General features: G+C 39.6%; 1 protein-coding gene across 1 annotated transcript in view; it reads right to left on the bottom strand.

Annotated features, from left to right (window-relative positions):
- Nucleotides 1-16054, bottom strand: part of tmc3 (transmembrane channel like 3) — a gene marked incomplete at its 3' end in the record, with an annotated part of 43595 nt that extends 27541 nt beyond the window's left edge. Inside the window, exons 1-9 of the mRNA XM_082530666.1 lie at nucleotides 15875-16054; nucleotides 12811-12957; nucleotides 6669-6744; nucleotides 5780-5861; nucleotides 4810-4916; nucleotides 1505-1603; nucleotides 1030-1172; nucleotides 455-602; nucleotides 305-348 (exon numbers count right to left, since the gene is read on the bottom strand). Of these exons, the coding sequence (XP_082386792.1) occupies nucleotides 305-348; nucleotides 455-602; nucleotides 1030-1172; nucleotides 1505-1603; nucleotides 4810-4916; nucleotides 5780-5861; nucleotides 6669-6744; nucleotides 12811-12957; nucleotides 15875-15996 (968 nt within the window). The 5' untranslated portion in view covers nucleotides 15997-16054. The remainder of the gene's footprint in view (nucleotides 1-304; nucleotides 349-454; nucleotides 603-1029; nucleotides 1173-1504; nucleotides 1604-4809; nucleotides 4917-5779; nucleotides 5862-6668; nucleotides 6745-12810; nucleotides 12958-15874) is intronic.
- Between the last annotated feature and the right edge of the window lie 3990 nt (nucleotides 16055-20044).

The following is a 20044-nucleotide window of genomic DNA, read 5'->3' as shown; positions in this document are numbered from 1 at the left end:
TTGCATATTAATGATCATGAAACTGACCTCATAGCCCATTGTTCATTCTGTGGGCTGGTTTCAGTCATTATGCACTAAATGTACTGTTTATAAGGTTGGGGAAACCTGCAGTCAGCTGAGGCTGAAAAAGTCACTTGGCTGAGTGACGAAACGCTTCTGCATTGAACGCTACGTCCAGATGAACAGAAGCAACTTCTTGGGGTAGTAAATAAACAGTCACTCACCTATAGCTTCAATAGACTGAGCTGGAGGAAGCTGGACAAACAGAAAACATACAAAACAATGCTCACAAACAAGCACTTACAGACTGGTATCCTTCTTCTTTTCTTGCTCCTCGACAATGGCTTCCTGTGCAGAAAAATATTGATAGTCACTTGTGCTTAGGTCATAATTTAAATATCTTGTTCTTAAAAAAGAAATTAATTGCACAGTTCAAGTTACATTCTTCTCTGACCCTGATGTTGTTAACAATGGCAGCTCCTTTGCTCTCTGCAGCCTCTGGGTTTCCTATCAGGTAATCCCAGGCACAGAACACTCTCCAGCAGAAAGTGAAGCTTTCATCAGAAGCACTGGCCAGGCTCAGGCGTGAATTCTTTGCCATTCTGCAGAAATATTATTTTTCAGGGCATGTTATCAGACGATATATTTTGCACATCTTGTTTTCATTTTAATAATAACAGTCCTTCACCATCAGTGAAGCATTAACAGCAACAGGGAGAAGAGAACAATGTGATGCCTTGTGCGATGTTATGCTGGGAAACATTGGGTCCTGACCTTTTTATTTTATATTAAGTTGCTGATTATTAAATGTTGCAAAGATTGGAAATTATGCTAAACATTACTCTGACCATGTTATTGTGAAATGTTATAGATTCAGTAGGGATAAGTAAAGATTAGATTAACTTTTAACTCTTTTTTCCCAGTTTTTCCTCAATTTTTAACAAACTTGAAATCATTCTAAGACATCACATTGCTAACCCATCAGATAATTATAGCATCAGTATAAGTTTTAAAGAGCATAATGATTACTTTCGCAACAGAATGATGAAACTGTAGGCAAAGACAGCCATTCCAACCAGGAAGTAGGCAAGGGGTAATCGGTACCCTGCACTGCCGATTTTCCTCACCCTGCCATAGTAACCATAGAATAACACAGAGTACTGGAGGTAGCCCTGTGAAGAATCAAAGACAACACATTTTCACAAACACACATGGCAATGCACACAAAGAGATAAAAATGGTGAAAAGGAAAACAGTAAAGGAAATCAGTTGGAGCATGATCATTAGTATCCATTAGATGAAATGTTTATATAGGGATGAAAGAATTATGTCTTTACTTGCTCAGTCCTATATTCTAACTCTAATGCAACTTTTGGACTGGAAGAGGTTTCAATCGGTTTTATCTTAATTGGTCAGAAAGGGAGTAAAATAATGTTTAAATAATGTTCTAGTCTATCTGTAAGTAATGTGCTATTGATAGAACAGTAAAAAGAAAGAAGCTTGCCCCAAGAGACCAGATGGTGTCCAGGTCCTGGGCTGAAGCCAGGTGTTCCTTGGGAATAGTTTTACTTCTTGTTGTTCCAAATGGTGCTCCAGCCAGCAGCTAGTGCACACAAACATAGTTCAGTGCACTGTAATTGTAATAAATAAAATGCATTTCAGTCATGTTATCTACAGGTGACCATATCTATTTGGTGGTATGACTCTTCTGGGACTTCCCCTTCCTTCATCCAGAGCCAGAGAGCAATAGCAAGACTTGACAATTCGTACAAGGACATCAGTTTCGCTGACAGCTGAGCTGAGCTGATATTAAGATCGCCTACTGATCTGCAGCTGGACTTTGTAACATTATGCTTGATTTTTTTAGTCCATGCCTCCTGGTTACGGTTTTGCTAGGTTTAGGCACATGGCAGCGTTAGTGTTAGGTAAAGATCAGTGCAAGGTTACAGAAACTCTGTTGTGATTTTTAAAATTAAAAAAAACTTGGTGTTACTGTTGGATTTTTGATAACCCTTTCATCCCTCCATCCATCTACCTGCATAACAAGATAATTTAATACAATATAATAGCCCTTTATTGACATTGTACATGTACAACCTAACTGTTGGTGCTCCACAACAACTGTGCAGGTGTGAAGCATAAATAGTAAGACAGCAGGGATAAAAAGACATGAGAAATATATACAATAGAAGAACAAGTTGCAAAGGACTTGGTCTGAGTAGCCTCTGAGTGTGAGTGGCCCGAGTGATGAGGTTTACTTAGACAGTTGTTCAGGTGTTAACAATACAAATGGCCTAGCAATGTCAAAGCATCCCAAATGGAAAAGATATACAGTATATAAATCTTATAAAGTTTGTATCTGTCTTGTGTGAAACTTGTATGAAAAGCATACAAGAGTAAAAACAGATATAAGATCCCTTGAAAAATTATATAATGAAACTTGTATGTTTTGTATACTTACTAAAACAATATATGAAAGTAATGAGAAAGTGGCCACTTTCATGAGTAATCACATATAAGTTTTTACTATTTCTTTTCCATATGGGATGTGAGGGGTTGTAGATCTGCCTTTTGGAATGAGCTTAAAGATCGTCACCCAGAAGCTTTGTGAGTATTATTATTTTCAAAAATCAACCAACTGTTGGTGTGATTATTATAAAACAACAACCAGGAGGAGCATGTTAATGATTTAAAGGTAGTACCGTAGAAACAAAGAACACAATTTGAAGCACAGTGCGCCATATTAGATTGAAATCTTGCACTGTCCCCACAGTCAAATACGGAGGTAGAAACATTGTTACCAACAAGGGTTTCTCCACCATGTTTTCCCTGGGGATCAAATACTTATTTCAGTTGGCCATGCAAGTCAATTTCTAACTTTTAGCCAATATGTTTTCTACTGGGGTTTTTTTGATTAAAATTAAATGTTTGTTTTTTGGAGGATGTTAATTTCTTTATAAGTGAGCAAACCTACAGCTTCAGCAGCACAGGCTCAAACAAGCCTGTGTTCCACTGTGTGCAGTACATTGAACAACTGAACATTGAACATTGACTGAGGAGCACTGTAAATGTTTTTGAGAGTGTGTTATTAAAGAAAGACAGTGATAACTCCGGTGGACTGACCCTACATTCAAACTCTGTTGAATAATTGGTAAATGGACTGGTTCTTTAATACTCTATGTCAAACTTGCCTCATTCACACAAACACTGTTTTTCTGTACTCTTTCTATGCTAGTGATTTCTATTTAACATTAACATGCATTCATGCTCCAATGGATGCATTAGAGAGCAACATGGGTTTAGTGTCTTGCCCAAGGACATTTGACAAGAAGAGCTCAAACTACCAAGCTTCTGATTAGTAAGTGGCCTGCTCTGCTACCTGAGCTACGGCCACCCACTCAATTCCCAGTACAATACAGAAACATGAAAATGAGAACCTATAATGTTTGATAGCAAACAATATTATTCACTAAGCAAGGTGAGATAAAGGTGAGACGTGCAAATAGGAACAGCAGAGTGGTAATTCCAACAAACCATGAAGTGAGAAAGCAGAAAAATGGAGGATCAAGATATGCAGTGGGAATGACATTGTAAGTTATGTCTGAGAAAATTGCTTGTGTCTGCATGTCAGTGTTAGATATATATCCAGGTGCACCCCCATCCCACTATTACTGTCCGTGCCTTGCCTTGCAAATATTCTATAATCTGTACTAAAGGACAAATCAACAATATATTTACTGGGGTAAAAATTAAATACAAAACTCATCATTGACCATTTGTGTAGGTTTTATTATTTAAGATATTTAACATTTAAATTTAAAAGAAAAGAAAAGGACAGGATATGTGCTGAAAGAGTCCTGCAAGAAAATATTGTCAAACAGTACAGTACAACAAATACCTGAGGAAAACTAAGCGCTTAAATACACTCAAGGTAATTAGGGAGAGGGGAGGAAGCTGGGGAAGACAAGACACAGGTGGATAAAAGATCAAATCTAGCTAACGAGAGAAGGGCAAGCAAAACTAAAGACAATGCACACAACATTACCATGGTAACAAATGAAAACAGGACGTAACTAAACACAGGACACAAGAATGCAAACTTGATATGGAGAACACAGATGGGCAGAAAACATCCAACTATGAAAACAAAATACAACCTGAAAATATCATGGACCCCCCCGAAAACAAAACAAAACAACAAAACAACAAAAAAAACCCCAGAAATTAAGGCTAGAATATGAAAATCCAAACAAGAATAAAGAGGGATATGCAGAGGGTATAATAACAAGTGCAGGGTCAAAGACCCCAGATCATCTGACAGATGACAGTCGATCCAGCACGAACTATATGCTTTATCAAAAATGGATCTTTTTTGGTGGTTTTGGTGCAGACTCGTCAAACTCTGGACTTAAATGTAACTGATATCTGTAAAGAAGAGTGGAGCAAATTCCAGCAGGATGTGAAAGACTCATTGCCAGTTAAACTCAACATTTTCACAGCACCGTATGAGAAATAGAAGTTAACACGCATTTATGAATAGAAAATTGCTATCATAGATATCTCTAAGAGTCATAAATCTTGCAATGAGTCTGAATTAGTTGGCGCCAATGAGTGCAATTCATCTATGATATCTCTCTGTCCAGCAGGGGACTTAACTTAGCTGCTGCTAAGTGGTTGTATTAGGATTATATTCCTGTATAAAAGCAAGGTTGTCAAGTGCCTGTGTAGTTTTGCAGCTGGATTACCATTCTAAAGAAACTAGAACTTTCTAGTCCATCCATCCATATATGGTATGAGAGATTTTCTGACCTCTGGTAGGACAATGAAGGCTCCAGTCATGATGGTGAGAACAATGTTGATCCCAAACAACCAGCGGAGGAAGATAAAGTAGGAGGCCACGCCTGACCCAAAGTGACCTCAGCAAGTCAGAGGAAACATCAAAATAAGACTGATTAATACGTTGCACATAGTTCACACACAAACACTGCTGTAGGTGTACACCACTGACAGTAATGCATTTTAATGGTGCTGTTTGATCAAAAAGCTTGGTGGTTTCTTTCAAAGCTTAATCTAACTTAATAATAAACACAGCTCACCGAATAAACTTTTCACATTCATGGTGCCTGGAAGCAAACACTATTTGGTACATTAATGACAAAGAAATAAAAATTTGTTTTTGAGAAAAATATGTCAAATTAGGCAGTTGTACTGGGCCAGCTTACTGTGGTGGCCTAATACGCCATAACACGACTCCTCTCCGGACAACCATCCAAGCATATAACACTTTGGATATAACAGTCTGTTGGACTGTGTTCTGCTGTACCACAAATTTGAATAGCTTAAACAAGTAACCAGCAGTATCCTTGGATCTGTTGTGCTGTTGTTCTTGATATGCATTTAAATCAGTGTGTTATTTTCTCTTGAATGGCCCCAGTTCACAACAACGTCTCTTCAAAGTCCATATGCTTATGGTAATGTGTTGATTCTGAGCTAAAATCACAAATATTTCTTTGTTGCTAAATCCAGTTTAATAAGGCCATCTAATGTTTGAATATATCACAGCAAAGCCGATGTGGAAAGCAATGACTTTCCTTGATGAAAAGATGCTATTTTCAAAGTTATTTCTAGCAAATTTCCCATTTTCTGTCCTGTTGAACATCATGAGTGATTTCTTATCCCCCCCCCCACACACACACACACCCTGCTCCTTTGTTCTTTTCTTTTTAGCCAGCAGATGTAGGAAACACGTTTTCATGAACAAAGAAAACAGATAACTCACTTTCAATTTTCTTGATCCTGACTTCCCAAGGAATGAACAGCACCACAATGTTGTAAAGCAAACGGGAAAGTTTCTTCAGCAGCTGCAGGAGAGAATCAAGCTGAGAAACACTGACAGAGGTTTAACAAAAAACTACTTCTACCATTGTTTCTGTGATGAAAAGCTCTCAGTAAAGTCTAAAATTATAACAGCAGTTACATTTTTTATTTATTGTGTGTTGATGAACTGTCTAATTTTCAATTTTCAGCATATAATAAAGTAGCAGACACCTGAGATCTGAAACAGTGTGGCTGTATCATTTTTAGAGTGCTGAAAGATAAGAAACACAACTAAGCTGTTAATTGTTAATCAAGAGAAGGTCAGCTGGGCCATTGATTCTGATTTTCAATTAACCGTGAGCCAAACTGTAGAACTGATACCTGATCGTCAGACTGCTCACTGAAAGTCAATTTATTCTAATGGGTGGGAAGCAGCCCAAACATTGAATTAACTGCGCCGTAACATGGGCTATAAATTCACTTGTGCTGCTCCATGGATTATTGCAGCACAACTATCTTTCTCACTGTCTGACTTAATCTTTTTGCAAATACGAATAAAGAGTTATACACATGTGTGTTCAGCCCACAGAGGAGAAGAGCCTTGAAAGATCAAAACTCAGCAGCCTTTATATAAGAAATCCAACACAATTTACTGTTTTGGCTGTAATCATCAGGCCACTGCAGTGCAGAGAAATAAAACTGCCCTGAAATAGCACTTTATCCTGTTGTGGACAAGATCTATAATGCACTATAAATACATTAAGCAATCTGTTTCTCCAATCTCCAGTCCAGCAGGATTAGATTGTTAGTGCAAAAAAAAAAGTCAGTGGATGAAAGGCTGGTGGACGTACATCAGCTCCTGCGGTCTGGTAACCTCTGGTTCTGGTTAGTCGGCCCTCATATCTCAGAACAATCTCTCTGGCCTGCCTGGGAATCACACAGATAAAGTCCACCAAGTACATTTATTTATTTAAACAGAAAAAGATCTTTCCATTCAGTTACTTGCATTTTTACAAATGAAAATTTTGTGAATACTTACGCAGTACACATAATCAAGTGCAATCAAGTAATCAATAACCAAGTGAGCATAACTCTAAATTAAATGAAATCTTAATTAAATGTTCTTGAAGTAGCCCCAACATTTTTACATCACAAAGATTTTCAATATATAAATATTATTTCTCTGATTCAAGTAATCAAACCTGTTTTTGTTATGGCACAAGGAACAACTAGGAAGCCACTCAGTACTGAGTGTGTGAATTGTATAATAATTTACAGACTTTCAAGGCTCAAAAAAGAAACTCCGGCTTTACAATAAATGCATGTTCATTTACAGGGCTGAAGAACAACTCGTGTCTGGAAATGTGGGTAAAAAGCACAAATTTGTGGTGTGAAATAAATTGTTCTTGCAGTGGAAATAATTACACTCACCCTGAGATTAAAGGGGGTTTAAAACTGCACGCTAGCATCCCATCCCTGATGATGGTAATAAAACCTCTGCGGTAATAGCAAACTGCCCATATAAAACCTGTTATTCATGGCACACACTCAGCACATCTCAGGAGCTCTCTATCTACTCCCTCTGTCTCTCTGTGGCTCAGCTTGTTCTCTGTTAGTAGTCTCAGTCGGTACTATTTGTTGATACTATCAAAAAAATTACATTTCCTTATGCAAAAAGATATAATTGGTGAAGGTAAAATTAAATGTGTCCCTCATATATGCTCTTTGTGTACAGTGATGTGAAAACCCTCCCACCTTCCTTTAGTTCCAAGGTTTTATGTACAAGGAAATAATTAAAAATAATCTGGTATTTACCACATTCTAAAATTACAGTGTAACGTGCCATGTAATTGCATGGCATATCACCCTGTGTGCGTGTGTATATGCTTAACTTGTTTCAGCCAGCTTAAAACAGGCTTATCTGTTTCCTGTCACTGGCAGTACTTTCCTCTCCCTTTGTCACCACATTGTTGCCCTAATCTGTGTCAAAACCTAGCTGCTGTGTTGTTTGAGTACTTACCTGTCTGGCCAAGTCTCTCACACACTCTCAGTTGCAAACTGTTCTAGAGGCTTTGACATTGCAAAGCTGGCCCTGTGGAAAAAGTGATATCCTGACACGTGAAAGAATTGTAGTAAACATTTTTGCTGGAGTCATTCTTGAAATTGTTCATTAAGCCCTGTAGAACCTTTCTCAGCTGCATCTGAGTCCTCTGAAACTTTGACAGTTCTGTAGTAGATTTGCTGGTGTGCTTGGGATCATTGTCCCAATTGCACCATTACACAATTTTGGCCTAGCTTTGCAACAGATGCCCTTATATTTGACTTTAGAATGCTTTTGTATAATTTGCTTGCTTTAATATGCACTATATTGCCAAAAGTATTCACTGACACATCAAAGTGACTTTAAGTGTTCCAATCCATTGTTGTTGATCAATGGTCATGAGAATTTGCATAATTATGACTGAGGAACTGACCTCCCAGCCCATTGTTCCTTCAGTGGGCTGGTTTCAGTCATTATGCAAATGTTCTGTTTATAAGATTGGAAACCTGCAGTCAGCTGAGACTGAAGACGTCACCTGGATGAGTGATGAAACATTTCTCCCACAAAACGCTGCGTCCACATGAACAGGATCAACTTTTGGAGTGTTCCAATCCATCTTCCATTTCAATTCACTTTTATTTATACAGCACCAAATCACAACAGTGCCTCAAGATGCTTTATACTGTGAGGTAGACCCTACAAAAATACATACAGAGAAAAACCCAACAATCATATGACCCCCTATGAGCAAGCACTTTGGCAACAGTGGGAAGGAAAAACTCCCTTTTAACAGGAAGAAACCTCCGGCAGAACCAAGCTCAGGGAGGGGCGGGGCCATCTGCTGCGACCGGTTGGGGAGAGAGAAGGAAAACAGGATGAAAGACATGCTGTGGAAGAGAGACAGAGATTAATAACAAGTGTGATTCAGTGCAGAGAGGTCTGTTAACACATACCCACATAGCAAAATTGGTATGGCCCAGATCAGGTTTACCAGAGGTAATCCACACATGGGCCAGCACAAGGCCAGTTGCAGACACATTGATGGTCCTGTGCTGGCCCATGTGTGGATTATCTCTGGTAAACCTGATCTGGGCCACCAAAGGGCCGTCATTCTTTGTGGTATGTGGGCCATGTGTAAGTTGTGTGCAGCCACGGGCCAGTTGCAGACACACTGCTGGCCAGATGTCAGCCTAATGTGTAACGTAATCAAGCCATGTAATAACAACATGTGCCGGAACATAATAGTGCAAAAGTAACATGACGAAACTCTCTTCAGACAGTGAATGCACTGATTCTTATATAGCACTTTTCTACTCTCCCGGATTACTCAAAGTGCTCTATACAACATGCCACATTCACCCAATCGCACACTTTCTCTAGACTGAGTGCTTCCTAACTATTTTCATACACAGACTCGCAGATTGGAGAAGCCGGGGATCGAACCACTAACCGATCAGTCGGCAACCTGCTCTACCTCCTGAGTTACAGCCAGCCACTGGCAAAGATGAGTAAAACCTCACTAGGTTTTGGATAAAGTGTACACTCACAAACCTGTCAAATCTGCATTTGAAACGTTGGCTACCATAGCAATATCATATTGCAACATGGCATTTGGGTCTTCTGACTGAAACAGAAAAATAGGAACATAAATAGTGCCATCATTACCAGACCTGGCCCACATTTACTTGGCATACACCCTGCCATGACACTAATCAGTCAGAAGTGCCAGTTTGATGCCAGATCCAGGGAAGACCTGTTTTCTATGAGCCTGGGCCACATAAATCAAACCACAATCGGGCCAGATGTGGCATGCCATCACATAAACAGTGGCGTCATTACTAGACCTGGCCCATATCTGGATGACATACGTCTTATCATGCCAGAAGTAAACCAGCAGTGCCGACTTGATACCAGATCCGGGCCAGACCTGCTTGCTATGTGGGTAGTGAGTGAGAAAGGTGACTGAAAAGGAAATACTCAATGCATCATGGGAATCCCCGGCAGCCTACGCCTATTGCATCATGACTAAGGGAGGATTTATGGTCACCTGGTCCATATACCAGATTTTCAGGGCCGAATACACTGACCTCAGTTTTATCTGAATTAAGAAGCAGAAAGTTAGCGGCCATCCGGGTCTTTATGTCTTTAAGACATTCCTGCAGTTTAACTAATTGGTGTGTGTTATCTGGCTTCATGGACAGATAGAGTTGGGTGTCATCTGCATAGCAGTGAAAATGTTTGCTATGGATGCATTGAACTATCTTACGGCCATACCATCCTGAGCGCGCCCGATCTCATCTGATCTCGGCATCTTCCATGGCTACAGCTGTTTAAAATCAAGCACCTAGGCTGCTACTAATGCTTCTGTGAAAGAATGATTCATTCTCATGAGCTCACTGAATTCCAGTGTGGTACTATGATAGGATGCCACCTGTGCAACAAGTCCACTTGTGAAATGTCCTTGCTGGGTATTAAAACAAAGTGGGAATGATTGGGAACGATAGCAACTCAGCCACAAAGTGGTGGGGTATATAAATTACAGAGTGTGGTCAAGAGATGCTGAGATGCATAGTGCACAGAGGTTGCCAGGTTTCTGCAGAGTCTAATGCTACAGACATCCAAACTTCATGGCCTTCAGATTAGCTCAAGAATAGTTTGCAGACAGCCTCATGGAATGGGTTTCCATGCCCACTACATCCAAGCCTTACATCACCAAGTGAAGTGCAAAGCATTGGATGCATTGGACTCCAGAACAGTGGAGATGTGTTCTCTGGAGTAAAGAATCATGCTTCTCCATCTCCATCAGTTTGGACTTGGCATTTGCAAGGAGAACAGTACTTGTTTGACTGCATTATGCCAAGAGTAACGTTTGGTTGAGCAGGGATTACGATGTGAGCTTGTTTTTCAGAAAGTAACTCTTAATGCTTTAGGATACCAAGACATTTTGGACAATTTCATGCTCTCAACTTTGTGGGAAAAGCTTGAGGATGGCCCCTCCAGTTCCAAATTGACTGCACACCAGTGCACAAAGTAAGGTCCAGAGACTGGACCCTGCTGTGAACCAAGCCTTGTGGTCCAACACTTGTGTCTCACCTCACTAATATGCTTCTGAAAGAATGGTCCGAATTCACACAAACACACTCCTGAACCTTGTGGAAAGCCTTCCCAGAAGAGTTCAAGTTGTTATAGCTATAAAGGCAACACCATATTAAACCCTATGGCTTAAGAATAGGATGTCACTCAAGTTCATATGCATGTGAAGATAGATGAGTGAATATTTTTGACAATAAAGTGTAGTGCTTTCCTAGTCCTACTAATCAAATAAAAAGTGCTATACAACAAATCAGATTTGATCTCCAAAAGTTGGTTCTGTTCATCTGGACGTAGCGTTTTCAGTGGGAGAAACGTTTCGTGCAAATGTACTGTTTCTAAGATCGGGGAAACCTGCAGTCAGCTGAGACTGAAGAAGGCACTTGGATGAGTGATGAAACGTTTCTCCCACAAAATGCTACGTCCAGATGAACAGAACCAACCTTTGGAGATTTACTTACCTGGATGATTGAGAATGCATCAAGATGGAATCAGATTTGAATTATACATCCATTGATATTGACTGATTTTATACACTTCAAGCACTTCATCTACCAAAAGTTAATGGCCAATTTAAAATTACAAATAACAATTATACTGCAAAGCTAGAGTACCCAGAGTTAAATGAAATGATTCTTATATAGCACTTTTCCACTCTCCCAGAGCACTCAAGCCGTTTTATATATGCCTCATTCACCTATTCATACAAGCGTTTTCTTCTAGGATTAAGGGCTTTTTATCTACCAATTACACACATTCATACTCCAGTGCATCAGAGAGAGCTTGGAGTTAGCCCAAGGATATTTGGAATGGAGACTGGATCAGCCAGGGATCCAACCACCAAGCTTCTGATCAGTAGATGACCTGCTCTACCTCTAGATTGTTGGATCAGCCAGGTGACGTGCTTGGCCTCAATTCGTTCTGTCTGCCTATTCATCTTACCCTGGAATAATCATTGTTTCTGTGCAGAGCTCTCCCTGTGTCTGGAACCAGTAAACACTAAGAGACTGTGAGTGTGAGCCTTAGGACCGCCTGCAAAACCTCAGCACATCAGTAACAGTGACATTTATTTTTATTATTTTAAGTAAATAAGGCTGTGTGGGTCTATCCTCCTCCCAGCTTATAACAGAAATCTCCATATAGAAAGGTACATTTTAGGTTTTTATATTTTATGCTCAGTTTTCCAATAATACAGTTTTATTTGTGGCGAGGTGTTTTAATGATGTTTTATTGCTTCTTTTTGTTAAGAAATGGTTTGAAAAATTCCTCCACAGCTGGTCGTTGTGTGCTAATAATAAATAATTTTTGCAATTTAGCAAATATCAATTTAACTACAGAAGAAATAATATTTTACAATTCTTCAGCCAGGAAGGAGGCCAGAAATGTGAAGATGTCCGTGTAGTGTGCAGATAGGCAGCATAAATGTTGTGTTTTAATCTGATCCAATTTATCTTACTTACTAAACAGTGCTAGTTATCCTATGGAAGCTGTAAGGGTGCACTTAGTTTTTCGCACACTGCTTCTGAATTTTGGCTGAATTTTTCTGAAATAAGTGGTGTTGTTTGTGTGCGTATGATAATGCAAGGTGGCCATCTCTGTTCGCCATTCTGTAAAAGCATGCCACTCTTGTATGTAATATCAGAAACACTTTTAAATGTAATGCAGTCCTCTTCAAACCATACATATGTATGTATGTTAGTGACAGATAAAAGAATATTTAATTATTCATATGTCTGCAGTATGAGCATATATCTAGGAACCTATATATATATGGTATATATACCATATACACAGTACACAGAGAATAAGAAAAGCAACAGAGTAGCAGTCTACACAGAGATCCCAATCAAAAAGATGGTTACTTTAGGACTTTGAGTTTGCGCCTCATTGGCCAGGGCCTAGTCCGAATATTGGCGATGATCTCCTTCTGGTACTGAATGTTTTGGAACATCTCCTCTGGATCATTGCTGTCCACCCTCTCATCTACTTTGTCTTCTTCATCTGAGGAGCTACAGAATAGGACACATGGGCAAAGGGAAATATGGTTCTGTGTTACTCTGTTACAAAGGATGGATCTAAGAGGTTTCAGTGTGGAAAAAAAAACATGGCTGCAATGTCTCTACTTTGAGATAATATTTTTCATTTGATGTGTCATATTAATCTATATTTCCAGTCAGGCTCACTTTATACAACCCCCGTTACAAAAATTGTTGGGAGGCTGTGTAAAATGTGAATAAAAGCAAATAATTTGAAAATGTCATAAAGTGAGAACATTTTTAAATGGAGCAAATGTAACATATAAAGGAAAGTTGTGACAGGGATACATCTATAGTTGTGTAGTATTTGCATTTTTTTAACGACATTCCCTAAACACCTGGGAACTTATGAGACCACGTGCTGGACTTTTGGGAGAGGAATGTTGTCCTATTCTTGTTTCAAAACTAATTCTAGCTGCTGAACAAGTTATAGCTAAGTCGTTTAGGAAACTCCCCAGACCACTGAGAACTTGTGGTCAATCCTCAAGAAGCAAGCAGACAGAGAAAATCCCACTAATTCTGACAAACTCCACGCATTAACTTTTCAAGAATGGGTTGCTATCAGACAGGAAGTTGATTGGCAGCATGTCAGGGTGAATTGCAGATGTGAAGCAGCAAATTTTAGAAAACCCAATACTTGTGTCACACTCAGATTTTCCAGCCACAACTGTACTTTTCAGCACGGATGGTGGTTTTCAAAATATGCAAGATATGCAAGCTGCCAATTCAATAAGAACTAATGAACCCCGAACAATCACAAATGGTAATTTTGGGCCCAAGAAAACCAAGAACCACCAGGTAAACACCCCCCTCTCCAGCCCACACAGAAGAGGCCCGAGCCACCCCAGACACAACCCCCAGGGGACCAGGTCAGAAGCCATGCCACGGACAGAGACAAATACACATAATGACATGCATAAAGACACACCAACCCACTAATGGATGTGCATGAGAACTGAGCGATGGACAGATCACAATCCTGTTTTTCAATTATGAATCATTCTTTTGCACATGTAGGTATTTCTAAGTTCAGTTGATTGGGTTACAATCTTGCCTCTATGATGGACTGCTGATATTCAAGAAATTGCTGATTTCATATTTTGAAAAAGGTTCTTGGAATTAATTTTTTTTTAGCCATTGCTCCCATCTCTTTTTGTTTCTGCCATTTATTAAAGCTTGATGAGGCAGCAGCCTCATGGCATTTCATATGTTTGGTTACTTTGAGCCATATGAGGCCAAGTTAGAAGCACCGGGAATGAGATTTAGCAGCTCTAAGTCTTGGTTGTCGCTGGTATTCTTGTACTTATGTTTATGTTTTCTGTATGTTGAGATATCTAAACTTATTTTAATGTGATTATTGAATTAAACTGAAACTGTGAAGTAGGTCGCAAGTAAATTATTCAGTTGCTGTTATTTCTATTTATTAATTTTTATTTTATTGAATTTTTTTCCTAAACAAAAAACACCCTTGTCGATGGTGAATGCAGAAGCAGTACATTGATTTTCCACAAAGGAGAGATTTCATATGCAGAAAACTATCTGACAAAAACTATGACCAATATGTGTTAGATTTGTATTGTTGATTGTCATTTATGCTTAGAAATATTTACTTATATATGCTTAGAGTTTTGTAATTAGTTGTAGATTGGTAGAGGTTTTGATCCTTGATAGTCTGCAAACTTTGTGTGTATTAGACAGCACTTTGGGAGCATGAGAGGTCATACCGTGTCTTATTATTTTATGGTAGGATTAACGTAGTTGCGTCTGTTCTAGTCTAAGTGCTCTTTGTTTAGATGAACTGCAGGACTTCCTCACCATGTTATCTAGGATGAACCATCTAGGGTGAGGGGGAGGCTACCCTCTTCCTGACCAAGGATGTTTGACCCTTTGATCAGCAGTCCACACACACACACACACACACACACACACACACACACACACACACACACACACACACACACACAGGCAAGGTACTCTTTGTGTATGTAGACGTCATATGTTAATGAACTTATGCATATTCATGTAACCTCAATAAAAGGACAGTGATATGGGAGAACGGACGAGAGCTACTGGGGTCAAGCGAAGGAACGGTGCCTGTCCGGTTCTCTCCCGTGCACGAGTACCATGAAGAAGTTTGCCTACTTGCGTCTTGCTTGCAGTGTAATTATATTGTCTTAACGTTCCAGCGAATAGGTTCAAGCTACAAACCTATCAATATGATTGTCAGATGCAGTACTTACAGCTTACAAATAGTGTATCTCCAGTGGTTTTCTACCATTAGATAGCCCATTAATACAAATGCATTTGCTATGTTGTTAATTGTTGTAGTAAATTTGTAGTTCACTTTTAATAAGAAAGCATTGAAGAAGACAGCTGTTTGCTGTATCTCCAAAAGGAGTGAATCTAATTGTTCTGTGTGTAAACACTTATGGTAATAAATGAGTAACATAAATTATTTTAGCTGAAATATGGAATGCAAAAGTCATGACTGAATATATCCCCATTACAGAAGAACAGCTCGATGCAAGCATTTCTATACACAAACAATATTCACTGTCACAAAGCTATTATGCAAATATGCATTACAATCAATAAGGGACGTCAAATGATGGTATTTTTTCCATATATCATTCATGCAGTACATTTCAAACATCAAACAAAAACTCATCTGTATGCTCTCTGTACCTCTTTGTGTTTGCTTTCCAGGAGTCAGACTCTTTAGTAATATTAATTAATGAGCCAAGCAAAACAAATGTATTTGTAGAGGAATGTAAAAATCTTTGCAGTGAAAGAGCAGCTATAAACAGATAGACAGAGAGATCCGAGCAGCGAGGAGTTCCACAAGTGCTGATAGTAGTAAGAGTGAAGAAAGAACAGAGAGTAGACTCACCCCTCCTGGTGGTCCTGGTAGGCAGAATAAATCCTCCTGGAGGTTTTCCTGATACTCTTGTGTCTCCTGGCTGCAGACAGAGACCTGCTGCTCCCATCTAGAGACTCAGACACTGTACTCATGCTGTCTCTACTCAGAGAATGTGCACGATTGTGTGTGAATAATCTGTGTTTGTGTGTGTATCAGGGTGAGAGCTCTACTTGAGCACCTGTGCTGTCTGCGACACTACAGCAGTACAGGCTGAAACTCACTCACTCAGCTGGCCAGTCACAGTCTACACTGACTGCTTAAAGGGACAGTAACAGAGAGATGTGAATACTCTCACCAAACATATACCAGCTTTCTGCTGATCAACAATTTCTGAAATGGTTCTTAATTTGACATATGTTCAAAATTCTGATTCATTTGTTTTATTACTACTATATAATATAATAACAAATATATAGTTATAATCAATCTATGTCTGTGAATTGCTGTAACTTCTTGATTGCTGATCAACTATAAAGTTAATTGCTCATTATTTTTATTCTTGGAAAGAAAAGAACGTTGTTTTAACTCCTCCCCTTTAAGGCAACATTCTTCTGATTGGTTGCCCGTCAGAATCTAAATGCTTGAACAGTAACCAGGTGTTTGCTGCTGTGTTCGCAGCAGGACATCCTGTTCCATGGCAAAAATGAGAAATGCAGACCTGTAAGTGGTTTAAAAAATCTGTGTATCACAGGCCTTGAAGCTAACTGGAGTTTTGCATTACTGTAAGGTGCCAGCACAGTCTCAGGAGCACGGAGGAGATTCCAGGAGACAGGCATACTCTTGGAGAACCAGACAGGTCTGTAGATGGTTGTTAAGCCATCATCAATAAAGGTATCTGCTCCATTGTGCAAGAAGAAACAGGATGAGGACTGCTAGAGCTCTACAAATGACTTTGAACAGGCCTCTGGTATGAATGCCTCTGACCAAACAGAGAAACAGAAAAAACTGTGGCAAGAGCAAGAGGGTAGCCTGAGGGTCTGACATCCTATGTGTAAGATTATACCGAATCCAGACCCACACCAGACTGTTGGTATTTGACATGTGTTTATAAGGATGCACTCCAATCATGATTTTGATGCATCACAGTGAGTAAGTCTTCTTTTCTGTCCTCGGTTGTGTGAAAAAAAACATACCATCTTTAAATTGCAGGTTATTATACAAATCAGGACATCATAAAAATAATCAGATCTTTAGCGTGTCCTAAAGGTTTGCCAGCTAGATGAACAGTAACACATGACATATTAAACTAAGTACACCCATACTGTTACCTTAGGAATCAAGAGGGTATGCAGCAGCCAGGTGCTGGTTTTTAAACATACTTGATTAATTGATCATCACCAGATGGCACTCTTCTTCTCTATACAACATGCCCCATTCACCTATTCACATCCATTCATACAAGCAGTTTTTTCAATGCTTTCCATCTAACATTCACACACATTCACATTTTGGATGCATCAGAGATCAACTTGACATTAGTATTTTCCCCAAGGATATTTGGCATGCAGATGGGAGGAGCCAAGGATTGAACTCTACCCTTCTGATTACCTGATGACCTGCTCCAACATGTGAGCTACAGAACTCCCTTTGAGACTGCTTCTCAAAGGGAGGCCCAGTCAAAGAGCAGACCTAAGCCTAACTGAACTGCACTCATCAGACCTTAGGAGAGCTGAGCATAAATAAACTTAAGTAAAGCTGTAAAGAAGAGTGGCCCTAAGTTCATCCACAATGATGTAAAAAACTGATCAAATCATACATGACTACTTAAAGTGACTTCAAGTTCTTTCTACTAAACTAGAAAGAATATAAAATGTTACAACTAAGTTAGTCCACTTTATTTCTTTTTATCATGAGTTAGTTCTTATATATCACTTTTTCACTTAGGTACTCAAAGCACTTCACAACATGCCTCATTGAAAGGAGCACTTTTTAAAGGAGTTTTCTGTCCAACTTGGGGTCCTATATCTTTCCCAAGGACACTTTGGCATGCAAACTGGGCAGCTACCGATCCAATCACAGGGAAAGGAAAAAATTTAACTTAGGCGTTTCTCTTGGTTTTAATTGACCCGAGCAGTGGATTAACTTTTACACTCGTATCCAATTTTTTTGAACAGCAGTAATAAAGTAATTTGCTTCATTTTCAGTTGGCTCCTCGTTCTAGCAGATGTCTTGTTTAATTACTGACTCTAACTAGACACTGTGGAGTATTTTAGAACAGTGTGACACTCTCACTGAGGACAGATTGCAGTTTCTAAGCACAGAAAAAAAAACCTTGCGTATACAACTTAATCAGATTTTGTGAAAACTGTGAGAATGTACTATTGCACCAGCCTTTCTGCCTGTCTTACAAAAAAATGTAGTGTTTCATTACAGTGTGCAGATGTCACCATGAAGGTTTGTTACACGCACAGACATATACATAATGATAATAATAATAATAATAATGGATTGGATTTATATAGCGCTTTTCAAGGCACCCAAAGCGCTTTACAATGCCACTATTCATTCACTCTCACATTCATACACTGGTGGAGGCAGCTACAGGTGTAGCCACAGCTGCCCTGGGGCAGACTGACAGAAGCGAGGCTGCCATATCGCACCATCGGCCCCTCTGGCCAACACCAGTAGGCAAGTAGGGTAAAGTGTCTTGCCCAGGGACACAACGACATAGACACTACCAATCGAAAGAACACCCCTATTTGTCCAGTTATTTATTGCAATTCAAGTCATTCAAGTACATTCAAGGTAGGTGAACTGCTAGAGGTTAAAAAAAGGTAAGGTTAACCAAAACTGAAACATAATGTATATTTCAGAATTATACAAACAGGCCTTTTTCAGGGAAGAAAACATGGGTTAACAATTTAAAGCTCTTCTGCAGCAATGGCGGTTCATGAAGCTTTGAAAGCTGGTGTGAGTAATTCCTACAGGTGTTCCAACTTTTCTGGATTAATTACAACCCCCTCTGTCCGTATAAAAGCAGTGTTGGAATACACTGTGGTACCATACCCTCGTCAGCATCAATTGAACAGTATTGTACTGCAGAAAGTAGTGTGTTGCTACAAAAATGGCGAGAAAAAGGCAATTAACAATGGAATTTCTTGATAACAGACAATCATAACACCTAAAAATGTAGATCTTTCCTACAGAGAAATTTCAAAGAAAGTCAAGGTGTCAGTGAGTACAGTTTCCTTCACCATCAAAAGGCACTCAGAAACAAAGCCACAACTGAATCAGAGGACAAGTTTCTGAGAGTTAACAGCTTGTGTGATCGGCGGCTCACAAGGACAACAGCTTCAAGCACAGCTTAATAGTGGTCGTAGTAAGAAAGTCTCAGTTTCAACTGTAAAGAGAAGACTTCAAGCTGCAGGTTTGACAGGACAAGTTGCAGCAAGAAAGCCATCGCTAAGACTTCAGAATAAGACAGAGGCTTGCCTTGGCATGAAACACCACCATTGGACTACTGAAGACTGGAAGAAAGTATTATGGGCTCATCAATCAAAATTTGAAATCTTCAGTTCATCACGTAGGATCTTTGTACGCCATCAAGTAGGTGAAAGGATGGTTCCACAGTGTGTGCCATCAACCGTCAAATGTGGAGGAGGATGTGTGATGGTCCGGGGCTGTTTTGCTAGATCCAGGGTCGGTGACTTGTACAGAGTGAGAGGCACCCTGAACCAAAACAGCTACGACAGCATTCTGCAGCACCGTGCAGGACCCTCTGGTGTGCGCCTACAGCAAGAAGACCCAAAACACAAGTCCAAGCTATGCCAGAACTACCTCAGGAAAAAGGAAAAAGATGGTGAGCTTGAAAACATGGAGTGGCAGCACAGTCTCCAGACTTATCAGAAATAAATGATGGCCAAACCTAATGCAAACTGGATGGAATGGCTTGACACTGAAGGATGCTGTGGTAGCCTTGCTGGTTCAGTGTGCCTACAATTTTGAATAAGTCTCCAAAAGTGTCACCAGCAAAGCACCCCCACACCATCACACCTTCTCCATGCTTCACAGTGTGGTTCGTAGCTCTTCCGTGATTAAAGGTTAGTGGATTTGCTTCTCTTGATTTTGAGAAGCTCATGACCATATGAGGGTTGTGAAAAACAAAAAAAAGAGCAAAACAAAGACGGGAACACTATTTTG

The sequence above is a fragment of the Aulonocara stuartgranti genome (assembly GCF_965226115.1).
Source record: "Aulonocara stuartgranti genome assembly, chromosome: 1".
Lineage (NCBI taxonomy): Eukaryota > Metazoa > Chordata > Actinopteri > Cichliformes > Cichlidae > Aulonocara > Aulonocara stuartgranti.
Note: the sequence above shows the minus strand (reverse complement) of the source record. Positions and strands in the feature narration are given on the sequence as shown.